The 12925-nt window shown below is 38.0% G+C and overlaps 1 protein-coding gene across 1 annotated transcript in view; it reads right to left on the bottom strand.

Annotated features, from left to right (window-relative positions):
- F10 (coagulation factor X) overlaps window positions 1–11338 on the bottom strand; it is a 35002-nt gene extending 23664 nt beyond the window's left edge. The window contains exons 1-9 of the mRNA XM_063304396.1: window positions 11053–11338; window positions 9063–9223; window positions 6857–6881; window positions 6652–6765; window positions 6057–6197; window positions 5004–5107; window positions 4484–4604; window positions 2984–3522; window positions 2507–2566 (exon numbers count right to left, since the gene is read on the bottom strand). Coding sequence (XP_063160466.1) covers window positions 2507–2566; window positions 2984–3522; window positions 4484–4604; window positions 5004–5107; window positions 6057–6197; window positions 6652–6765; window positions 6857–6881; window positions 9063–9223; window positions 11053–11122 — 1335 coding nt within the window. The 5' untranslated portion in view covers window positions 11123–11338. The remainder of the gene's footprint in view (window positions 1–2506; window positions 2567–2983; window positions 3523–4483; window positions 4605–5003; window positions 5108–6056; window positions 6198–6651; window positions 6766–6856; window positions 6882–9062; window positions 9224–11052) is intronic.
- Window positions 11339–12925: the final 1587 nt, after the last annotated feature.

Raw genomic sequence — 12925 nt, 5'->3', positions numbered from 1 at the left:
CCTTACTTGTGGCTGCACAAAAAACGATTAATGCTTCTTCAAAAGAAATTAAGCCAATTATAGAAAGAGAGAAGTCATATAGAACCATATGGTCTGTGGTTGCTGAAACTCAGAAGAAGTCTGGTAGTTCCTTTTCAGACTAACACATTTCTTTAAAAGGCATAAGTATTCAAGAGCTTAATCAGCTTCGTGAAGAGGCTAAACTGATGTGGGATTTAAATTGGGATGAGAAGGGGGAAGGGAAGGAAAGACTGGGTGATCATGCAGATGCAGGTTACATGTGAGACAGATTATAAGAAGCAGAGAGAGAAAGAAAAGGAAGCGCTTCTTACCATTACTTTCAGCCGTTGGGAGACTCCACAGAAAAGTGAGTATCAGACAGAGGAGTAGCTGGTGAGCCATGGTGCCTATCGGTGGAAAAGAGCACTTTGTTCTCTTTCGGGGTTGGCTGTAAACAAGGTTCAAGTCAGCATGCTTCCTGTTGTTCTGCTCCAGCCCTTATCATGTCCTCCAAGCCTGTTTGTGTTTGGATATGGATTCTTCAGATCACTGTGCTGACTAATTTGAAATTTGGGTCTTTGCCAAATAAGGTCATTCACGTCAGTGTGAGATTGATAGTATGGAGTGGGATGGATACCTCAAAAGACAGCTACCCTCGCTGTTTGGCACAGATACTGACATTTAAAGGAAGTGCACCAAGAAGTTGAAAGCAGATTATTCTTAGGGGAAGAGTTTCACTGCCCCCTCTCTGGGTTCTTCTTATAGAAATATTAACACACCCTACGCCCAGAGCAACTTGTTCCCAAGGAAGTCCTAGCAAATGCTAATGCCGCCAGTCCCCCAGTTTGTAGTAAGTGTGTTTCTGCAATATTTGAACGAGAGAGAGAAATACATTTTGCACCTCTCTCTCTCTCTCTCTTACACACATCTCAACAAGCTGCAGAAGGTAGAGCAAGGTGAGATGTGTATAGGGCCATTCTGGAATGGGGCATGTTCCGAAACTTAATGGAGAGAGACAGCAGGAGATTGTCAGGGAGCTCCATTTTCTTCTCATAATGGGGATTTTTAAAGCATTTTCCACTTTGACCCAGTCCAGAGTATCTCAAGGAATGTCTCTTCCCTTATAACTAGGGCTTCCCCGGGGTCTTACCAAGAGGACTAAAACAAAGGAAAGGATCTCTTGACTGTTGGACTCTCCCTCTGGAAGCCTCCCCTCCTCCATCTGCATTGCTTTTCAGGGTCAGTGAAAAACATCCCCTTCTTCCAGGCTGCTCCATAGATTTTCATTGATTTGATTTACGTGCCCTTCTCTTCTGGATGAATGGATTTTATGCTTTCTGTCTTTTCTGTGCTGTTCACTTACTTACTGCACTGTTTCCATGTTCTATCTTTTTCTAGATTTTTAGAGAAGTTTTTAGAAATTCATGTTTTAAATAACTTCCTAATTCAATCAGGGCATTTAGATTATGTGGTGGATTAGAAGCTCTCTCTCTATCTGGTTTTGCAAAGTCTTGACTAGCTTTCCAAAATCGTTTGTGTGTGTGTGTGTGTTTCTTTTATTGGACTACAAACCCCCAAACTGTCAGACATCAAGGGAGGCTGTATTTGACTGAGAACTCTTGAATATTTTGTGGGTAAAGCTGTGACACTTGATACAAAATGGACAGAGCCAGAGGAAACACAAATTACAAAAAACACATGAAAATATCCAGAGCATCAAGAAACTCAGTGACTCAAACATTTAAATATGCTCTTCAGCTCCTAAACAGTGGTTTTCCATGGAATTTTATGAAGTTTATACATGGGAGTGCCTATCACACCGGAAGATAATTTATTTTAAATTTATTTATTTTAAAGCTAACTTAAGAAATCAATAAAGTATAACCTCAATTTGTGTATTGACAGTATTATGCAAGTGGCATGATCATATTATTTGGGTATTCACATCATTGTGCAAATGATGTGAATATAATATAATTTAATGTAAATTTAAATGCCTTGTCTAGATTGCTTTGGATGCAAGGGATTTGTCCATTATTTTTGGGAGGCCGTCTGGATGGAAATTTTTGCATTCAAATTCTACTAAATGGTGGTTAATTAAATAGATGTTTTACTATAGATCTAAAATGTAAAATCTAGTTTAAAACATATAAGCTAGTTATAAGCTAGTGTATGTTGTGTGTAGGTGTTATAGTAATTTTGCCTTTGGTTCTGCTGTTATACGTTTAGTCTTCCTTCATAAGGTAATGATTGTAACTATGTATTTATTTAAAAATGTATTCTACTTTTAGAAACAACCTTAAAGTTTCCATAAGTACAGTCTGTAGTGAATTGACTGTCACCAGTAGTATCATGGCTATCACCACAATTATGACAGCAATGTGTCCCTCACATATTCCATATATGAATGATGTTGTATGAAGAAGCATTTGATTTCTCTGAATCTATTTCCAGTCTATTGCATTCAGTAAAGCTGAGTTCTAATATCATGAGAGATTTTTGTTACTCTTGGATGTACTTTTTCCAGCTCTGGGATCTCCAGCTTGTTGTTACTTCCTGTTTTCACCTGAGAAAAATCCAAGACAAGTCAAGAAGAACCTGAAGGAGAAAAAACAGGCTCACCACTATTCTGCCTGCAAATTCCTAGCATTGTCAACAAATATAGAGTTTGCCACATGACCATCCAGTTCTAACTCCAGATTTCCAATTGAACTTTCATATTTATCTTTGTTTTCTTTGGTACCAATGTTTTGAAGCAGCTCAAATCATATAAAAATATTGTTTTCTGATGTATAATTATACATATGGGAAATGTTGGAAAAAGTTAAACTATAATTAAGTAGCTCTTCATGACTGCAGTGTTAAAAATAAACAAGGGGAAAAATCAATATATAATCTTTATTTCAGATAGTTCAAATATTCAAAGGTTAAAAATCATTGACTTGGACAATGAAAGAAGGACAATTTGGAACAATATGTATTAGGAATCCATATGATTGTTTAGCCACTGGAAGTATCTTAAGACTTTTGTGTAAACTCCGTATGTTCCTAGTGCAGCACACCCTTTACCCCAGCTCACAAGTCCAGTTAGATACCAAGTATTCCTATACTCAGTGACATGAGGTCCACCACTATCACCTTCACAAGAGTCTTTAGTCCCATTGAGATACCCTGCACAGAACATGTTGTCTGTAATATTGAATTTTGTGTGCCGAATACATTCCTTTTTGTGTATTTTGGGGATTTGCACTCTCATAAGAATTGCTGAAGTAGCCCCACCTTCCAAGAGACGCCCCCACCCACTCACTGTTGAGAATTCAATGTAGTTCAGTACGTCTGCTGCAAACCGTGGAGGTGGTAAGCAGATGGGCACCACGTACTCAGAGAAGTTAACTGGGGCTGCTAATCGCAGCAAGGCAATGTCATTATCAACTTTTTTGGAAGAATACTTCTCATGGATTATGACTTCAGCAACTCCTCTTTCTTGTTCGCCTTCATCTTTCTGGTTTATCCTGTATTCACCTGAAAAAGCAATACTTGATTTATGTAGCAGATAACAAGTTCTTTCATAGTGCAGACCTCAGAGCAGAGTCAAGGCCTAGCTGATCTCTTCAGCTCCTACTGGAAGTTAATGAATACAAAAGGCTTTACTTATTTCCCTTCTCTCTTACATTAGAAAAAATTTACTTATTTTCCTTCTCTCTTATAGTGCTGGATTACTGTTACTGATAGTGTTTATTGAATCAGGATATGGTATGCTTTCTGGCATATAAAATCTGATTTTGAGGACTCTTGAGGATTTTTGAGAGCTGTGCAAAACATTTCAAACTCAAAACTTGCTAAGCTCAAACTGGCTGTTTCAAGTGTGCCAAGTTTGAAGCATATCCATATTCCAAAGTTTTGATCTCAAAACAAATTGAGACTTTAGTTATTATTGTCTGCAGGCAATAATATGTTAAAATGAATCCATTGTTGTTGCCTCTTTGCTGGGCTTACATCTAATGCTGTCTGACACTGGCTGCAAAAGGCATGCTTAACTGCTCTGTCATTGTTTACTATGGGACTTAAGGTTTCTATTATTATTATTATTATTTAAAAAATAAGTTTCTTTGTCAGTTTTATGGAGATTGGATTGTAGGTAGTGCTCTGAAGGGACTACCACTTACCTACATTTGTGGCCCTAGGATGAAGAACAAGGGAACAAGAAGTTTGTTTCAGGTTCCCATTGTTCCTTGTGCCAGATGCTCAAAAATATTTCAGGGTTTTTTTTCCTGTCAGAATAGAACCTGTTCAAAATAATCATACAGAACCAAATATTGGCTCAGTTGATGGCCACGTGTGTGGCAGCAATTGATATGAAAATAGATGCCGGAAGATGTAGGTGAAATCAACCGGAAAGCGATACTAGACCTTCCTGTGTGGTGCAGTGTTTTTCCCTCCTCAATTTCACTGAGTTTTAGAAAGTTAACAAGAGCCTACTTACCAAGCTTTATCCTGAGGTTTTGTTGGTGGACATGTTCTAAGCAATGGGCTGCTGTAATGATCCAAGATGGAGCAACCAGAACACCTCCACATTTTTCATGTCTTCTGTCTGTTATGAGAGCCTAAACATTTGATAATCAAATTGTATGGCTTACTTGCATGTTATAGACAATTTATCTTGCTGGTATCATCCAGATCAGAGCATGGATAGATGAGCATTTTGGGGTTAAGGGCTGCATTCAGTTTTGTGTGGTGTGCCAAGGGCTGCACTCAAAAAGGGGGCAACGGCAGAAAAAGCAGAGCAAGTACAGGGCAGGGCCTCTTGTCTATTGCAACACTCTGCAGTTTCACTGTTTTGTAAATTTGTTTTTGGGCACTATAGTTATTCTATTTCTTATGAAACTAGTAATCTGACCTACAATTTTCCTAATAAACCTTGCAAAGTGGGTAGATGCCCATACAAACTGTGAGTGGTTCAACTAATTTTAAATTAAATTGTATCAATTCTGACAAGCACTTACTTGCCATGGACATTCGCCTGGAGGACAGTCAAAACCACCTACGATTCTTCCTCGTTGGTTTGATTTTTTTGCCAGAATGGGTATATTCCCACAAGGATAATCAACTGTAAAAAAAGATTTACCTTACTATGTAGGAAATCTAATATGTGTAAAAAATTACAGTAAGAGTAGTATCTCAAAACCACATTAAATATTTTCAAGCAAAACAGTAAATGCTTTTTAAAGTCAAAATATGCAGATTTCTCCCTTATTCACATACGCATACACAGACAGATACACACACCCATACATGCATGTACACAGGCATACATACACAGCAAAATCAACCCCATGGGGTAAGAACTTTCCCAAACAAGACTCTTTCTTGTAGAAGGGGTTAAACTCCAGGTTGATGTTACTTAACTGAAATTCCCAGCAATACTGCTGGCTCTTACAGTTGAGGAGCTGGTAAAATTGATGCTTTCAATAAAACGAAGGCCAGTGTCATTAAAGAAAAGACCTATCTACTTATGGTCCTTTAGGATTGAGCACCAGGAAGCGTCATGCTTCTGTTTAAAGACAACTGTCTTCACTATAGAAAGATCTAATTCCCCACCCCTGCTTCCACCCAATTTTGCCTCACTCGGGCGGAAGCCCAGCCTAGTCCCTGGTGTCTCCTGGGTGGTGAAAGATCCCTATCTGAAGCCATGGAGAATTAGGCCAGCATGACTTCTCATGAGGCATTTCCCTCTCAGTGCAAATGAGATGTGCTAATTACGAGCTCTGGCCAAGTGTGTGAATGTCAGCTCAACTGGGCTGTTCTTGCTTTCCATCTTGAGATCAGTATTTTGGTACTAATACTGACAAAATTAGAACTGATAGGAAACAGGGAAACAGCCTTTAAAACAAATGCTAACCATAGTTGAGGAAGGCTGACTACCTTTGTAATTCATTCTAGTGTTGTGACCAGTTCACTGTATGTCAATTAATAGTAAAAAGGGATCTGTCTATACGCTGGCATCTATCTGGAAAGGGATATCATGGCCACACACTGGTGTGGTGGTCTATGCTTACCTTCTGGGATGCATGATACTTGGTCACTTGCTAGCCTGTATCCCTCTGCACAGAAGCACTGCCTTGATGTAGTTGGGGAATCTACACAAAACTGCTGACAATTGCCATTTTTATAGAAGCATTTCAACTTGCTTTCTGGTCCTAAATATAGAGAAGAAGATGTGAATTAACATATCCTGGTTTGGATAGAAAAGTGCTGTGTGGCGGGGGTTGTCGGTAGCAAAGAAGGTCTTGATTCTAAGGAAGAATGGAAGACAATGTTAATTGGGATTGGTATCCACATAGCCACTTTCCCTTAGAAGGAAGGATACTGCATGCTAACGGGTTTGCATCACCATGATTTTGGACTGCATAGCTCTGCAAATCTGGATAAACAATGGTGTCCAATTAGAATCGAAAGTATACAGGTCTGAAGATCATGGTGATATGAAGAAATATAATCCAAGTCTTAAAATCTGGATATCACTCACTGCAGTTATAAAATGCTGTGATACCTGGACTTCTTAATGGCTGGCTGAGAGATAATGGAATGATGACCAGTCTTCAAGAACACAATACTTTTATATTATTTTTTACTAAGTTAGCAAGCTTTTACCTATTTCACAATTTCTGCCTTCATAGTTTAGAGGACAAATGCAAAAGTAGTTTTGATGCCTATCAATACAGGTTGCATTGTTCTGGCATGGGTTGGAGTCACACTGGTCAGGATCTGTGAAAATGAGCACTCAGCATTAGCAAGAGTTTTAGGAAAGCATTAGTGGCAGAATTGGCTAATTGGTGTTCAAGTGAATAGCCCTTACCTGAATAGATGGTCCAGAATTCTTTCTGGGAAGAAGGAAACAGGATTGCAGGTAAAAGATAAAGCAAATTATCCAACGTTCACATTAAATTTTCCACAAGAAAAATAATACCTGGATCAATCCTCACCAAACTAATGCTCCCTAAGTGCTCTGCACGACAGTTCCTACAATGCTTAGTGGTTAGCTATGCCATCTGAGAGTGATAAGGAGAGTAATCCAAAATAACTGGAAGGGACCAATCCAGAGAAGATTCTCCAACAACACAGCAACTAGGAGATTTCCAATGCTATCATAACCTTCAACTTCTAACATATGGAAACAGGAAATCTTGCACTACTAATTCTCATAATCAAGTTTTAAGTTTTCTTAAAACATTCCTATGTCTCTTATTAGTTAGAAATGGTTTGGGGCTCCTCTATACATTCTATTCATTTATTCAACAACAATTTATACTCAAATAAAGCAAAGAAATTCTATTGTTCTTTTGCTTAAATTGGCTTTAACTCCCGTGAGCTGCATTCTGTATGGTTGATAACAAAGAATGCTGGGAGTTGTAGTTTAACAACAACTAGAGAGAGAGATTTCATTGAAAGCTAGCTTAGTAAAAGTGCTTCAAAATATCCGAACAGTTCAAAATAGAGTTCTACCAGATGCAGCATATGAAAGGAAACTGCCCATGTTCATACATATATGGTTATACAGTACAAACATGTACATAATTGATGGAATCACAACTCCCAATAACACAGATTTTGCCAATACTGTGCACAAAAACTATCAAAACATCATTTTGTGCTTCCTTTCACAACCAGAATTACCACACAACAATCAAGTTGGCAAATCTCAGTTTGCTATTTTGGTTTGAGTGCAGTGCAGATAATGTATTTCTGACTTTCTGATGTATACAAGCTAAGGTTTGAAATGAATGGAGTGGGAGGAAAATAAACACAAGTCAGGGTAGGGAAGAAATTGTATCTAGGTTCAGGTATGATGCGAATCCTATTAGATTTTGTCAATGATTTATTCTTATTTCATTAAAATTCTTTAAACCTGTTATTACCTCCTTGGTACTGTAGATTACTTCAAAGCATCTTGTACCTTTCTCTTAGCATAGTCTGAACAACTATTACTTCATTCTGAAGAAGATAACCAGGATATCCTAACCTTCTCTGGACTGAAGAAAATTCACAGCTTCTTTGGCACTTCCATACTTACCTTTTCAGCTACCGGCTTCAAACAGCATTGGATTTGTACACAAGTGCCATTTGCTTGTTTGAGCCAATCAGCCAGTGCCAAAACCAAGACGCAGTTGGCATCCCACTCCCTCACCAAATTAGGGTGCCAGAAGAAAGCAGATTCTCCTTGGCAAGCAAGGAAGCTTTGGTTCTGGAGGAAAGGAAGAATCTGAAAAGTGTGAGGAAGGGTAAGATGGAATTCCCACCAAGCGCAGGCTCTCAGCTTGTAGCTGTTGGGAAATTGTCATTGCCTCTGGGCTGAAAATAGAGCCAAAAGCAATCATTCCAGTTTTCAATGAACTTTTGAAGTCCCAGATTATTGTGATATCATACAGGGGTAATGCCAATCTTGGCTTGGCATCTCCCTTGAATGTGGAATGGCCTTTAGTCTGTTATATTGGGATTTGCTTTGAGATCATAGGTATGGGGTCACTAACAAGGTGTGCACAGGAACTCGTTCAAGCCTTGGATATCTGTAAATTTTCCTGATCTCCTGATCCTTTTGATTTTAAAAAATAATTATTCTTCCCTGCCCCTACCCCAAAAGTAAACTTTCTCTTTTTTTAATATCCTGCCTGGATAATACTCAGAAGTACTTTGGCCTATAGAAGTACTGCCCTCCTTTTCTCTTGCCTAGCATACACCAGAGTATGGCCCAGAATATTCGTACAGAAGAAAGGCAAGTGGGGTGGGGTAGGAAGGTTATATGCCGAAGCCTTATTGCATTTTAGCCAACAGGACAAAGAAGATGAGAAATCTGCTTGGGATACACTTAATCAGCCAAGAAATATAATTGTATATAATTATATAATTGTAAGAGACCACAATTTAGGGGTACCCTAGTTGTGATCCAGCTTTTCCCACCCCTAGATGATTTCAGATAGGCACTTACCACTGAAATGGAAAGTTTATTAAAAACAATAATAGGTCAGCAGAAGAAGTCTCTTTGTCCACAAGGTTTTGTTACTTACAGTCCTCAAATCATCTTGGAAGATTTCTCTTGCTTCCTCCCATGAACATTTCTCTTCTAGGCATTCCCGCTCGAGTGATGCTGCTTTAAGCTCCTCTAAGAAATAATTGGCTCTCTTAGTTCTTTGTAACACATTGTTTGCTTCCTTGTGCCTTAAGAAAACTTAAAAACAGAAATAATGAGCCAACCACTTTAATCAGACTGAAGGGACGTATCACATACTCTGTCTTAACATCCATTTCTGTGGGCATTGAAAAGTGGTTCCCACCTGAGAAATTTTTCAACATTTAGTGTGAGATATTCACATAACTTCAATGATAGCTTAGTTCAGTGTCCTCTAGTGCCTTTGTTCCTGCTTTGTCAGCATTATTTTCCCTTGTTAACCTCCCTTTCACCTGAAGGTAGTGGCAATCTTTGTGACTTCTGTCAGCTTGTGTCTGCTTTATAACAATAAAGTTATAGCCATATACAACAAGTAGTCACCATCACCAATCAGTTTAAATGGCACTGAGGATGAAGACATTGAGGTCAGGTCTAGTAGTAATACTTCAACTGAAAAGAATGCTTTCTTGTCTATTCTAGGTCAAGTTTTCCTTGATCCTATGAAGTTGACTGTCCAGAATTGTGTTAGAGCAGCCTTCAGGCAATCCCACTATATCTGTTTAAGTTTTATACGAAAAAAATATTTTTCCTTTTAAAATGGTAACCCTTTCTCTCTTTTCATACTACTGAGGTAACTCTCCATCTTGCCCCACCTTTCAAACCAGCTTGCTCCGGAATATCCAGGACTGTTCAAGTAATGCAAATTGAAATCTCTTTTGGAGTGCATTCAAGCATCCATCAAAAAAAGTCTTTTCAATATTTCCCCCACAGTTTTGTGATGCAAAACTTCTGGATCAGGCCAAAGCCCATAATAGTCCAGCATTTTGTTCCTCACTGTGGCCAACCAGAAGCCTCTTGACTGCTCATAAGTAGGAGATAGAGACATAGGCCTTTCCCACTGGTATTCCTCTGCAACTGATATTGGAAGGCATGCTGCCCCCCATCAAGAAGTTACACTGACATTTCAAATCTAGTAGCCCTTGATAGTCCTGTCTCCATTACTTCCTTGATTCAAAGACCACTAGGCTTAACTGTGCTGGCCTGTATTCTTAAACTCTGTCAAGGAAAGCATACAGCAGTTAAAATTAGTTAATGCTATGAAGACATTATTTCTGTTTTATTGAATTTTATGTTTACTAATTAAGAACCAAGTTCTATTTTAGATTAAATGAAAATTGTACCAAATACTTCACTTGTTTCGTATCATTTTTTTTCTTTATCCTGATAAAGATAGCTTTAAATATAGTGTATACAATTTAAATGATAAAGAATGAGAAATGACTTGGTCTTAATTTTTTACTTTAAAATGAAACAACAAATCTCCAGCTAGGCTTGTGTCATTTTTTGATCCAAAGAATAAAACTACAACATATTTACTATATATTCGCCTCTTGCAAAGGAATACTGCTATGTAGATTTTTTTGTTCAAGCTAAGTCTTTTATAATAATGCTTCATTACTATAAAAGATTACAGAATCTTTTATAGTATTATAAAATACTATATATACTTCATTACTCTAAATTGATTACAGAAAAATTAAAATATAAAATGCTAAATATTTAAATAAGTAGTATAATATTGTCTAGATTTCTTTCTTCATGCTAATATTCTGCAATATACAACAATCAGAAAAATGCACAAGCACAAAATTTGTTTCAAGAATGGTCCAATTTGCTTTTTCTTTTTGGTTCTCATTCCTGGAATGTGATTGCTGAGTATCCATGATGGATTAAAATCTGGCTTACTAAGTATTTTAGCTGTCAGCTTTTCTAAGGCATTTTGGTAGCCAACGAGCACTATTGCATAAAAGTTTGATTACAGAAAATAATGAAAGCATATGGCAATTAATTCATGACTGCAAGAAACAATGTTTTCAGATGCATCATACCTGAAGCCAGCGCAATGGGAGATGTGAGCAAAAGTAAGCAAAGCAGAACGCTGAAGTGACAGGAAATCATGATGAAACTCAAATGTTGTGTCCGAATAGTGTATGGATATTTCAGCAAGGACTCTGAGAGCAAAGTTCTACATTTCAGCTGCTTCAGTTGGAGGAGGGGAGTGGAAGAGAAAGCTCTGAAACCCTAACACGGGCTCTGGCACACCAGCTAGGCAGAGAGAGGGGGCTGGGAAACCAGGTTTCAAATTCCGGTAGGCACGAAGCTGGTTGATAGGACTTCGTCTCACTAATGGTTTGATGTCTGTCCTGCCATTTGACCTGTAGTGCTCAGAAGACACTACCAGTAAGAGTAAAACAAAAAAACAGAACACTTAGAAATACAAAATTATATTTTAAATAAACCAGTAGATAAAATCAAAAGGGAAAAAAGCTTGAAACCACCAGAGCAGTCAGATGAAACAATTCAAATAGTAAAAATGGAAGAATATCTGACTTAGATCTTTATTTGATGATGAAAAGGCAAAAAATGGGAGGGCTAACAGGACAGGGGTGTCCAAAGGGTGTGGTCAAAGAAGTCACGAGTGACACACATAAAAAACCAGGCAGTGCTTTGATTACACCACGGTGGCGGTCATTTTGACTTTTTTGACCATATTGACTACTTTTATTTTTGGTTTTTAGTTTTGTGAGCTGCAGACGCACTTGAAGGAGGGAGTTCTGAACCTGGAAGGCACTGAAAAAAGCGAAGTACCTAACGTACTTCAGGTATTGGCAGGACTAAGACAAAGGGTCTATATGAGCCTAGCTCAAACATTTCATAAATGCTAGACCTCAGTCCCCATAATACCCAGACAGCATGGTTAAAGGCTACATATACGTACTTCATCTAGCCTATTTCACAGGATGGTGAAGATCAGTTAAATCTTCTAGGGACAGCCATCTTGAACAATGGGAATAAAAGGTGGAATACAAATCCAAGAAGAAAGTCATAGTTAACTATGCTTAGCTAGATCAGTGTTAGGGATTATATGGATTTGGAATAAGTATTAATTAGAAGAGATGACTTACTGAAAAAAAATCTTGGAGACCAGGCGCATAAAGGGATTCTCATCTGCATCTTCTGTGCTATACCTTCCAGCAGCCAAAAAGCCCTCACTTGGCCCTCACCTCCTGCACCCAGCAACCCACTTGGGGTTGGAAGGCCAATTGGATTTCATTGCTTTGTCCCGGAGTGTGTTTCTGAAAAGTGAGCCCTTTTTTTCAGGCCAGCAAGGTATTTAAATCAAGTAAACACCAAACAGCACCAGTATTAGCATGTTTTTATGCCTCCCAACAACTGTTCTTGAGGACAAATATAAAAAGTTTCTTACAAGCTAAGATTGTGCCTTGCAGAAAAAGACTCATTCAATCTACAGCCCATGTGCTGTTATATATGCCTTCTAGAAGGGTGCAAGGGCCTGTTTCCTAGCTCCCTATTTGGTGAAGTAACCACATGGTACTGATTTATTTCATGTACAGCTAACTCCTGTCAGGCCAGTTCAATTCTATTTTTTCTGGCAAAATTTCATTAGTCAACACACCTTGAATATCTCATTAGTTTTATGTTTGTTTTTTATTTCATGTGAAATAGAAATTGTTTAATTACTTTGTTAACTTGAAGAAGTGAACATAATAAAGAACCCCCATTTTACCATCAATCCCAGACTGAAATATTTAATATTTTTATTTAAAATATTATTTATATAATATTTTGTTAAACCAATTATATACAATATTTATTATATACAACACCTTCAGGCACACAGCAGAATGTAAAACATTATGAACTAAAGGGGAATGTTTTCATTTGTCATTTTTTACTGTT

Source organism: Candoia aspera, chromosome 5 (assembly GCF_035149785.1).
Source record: "Candoia aspera isolate rCanAsp1 chromosome 5, rCanAsp1.hap2, whole genome shotgun sequence".
In the NCBI taxonomy this organism is placed as follows: domain Eukaryota; kingdom Metazoa; phylum Chordata; class Lepidosauria; order Squamata; family Boidae; genus Candoia; species Candoia aspera.
The sequence above is the reverse complement of the archived record's forward strand: the minus strand, read 5'-3'. Positions and strand labels throughout refer to the sequence as shown.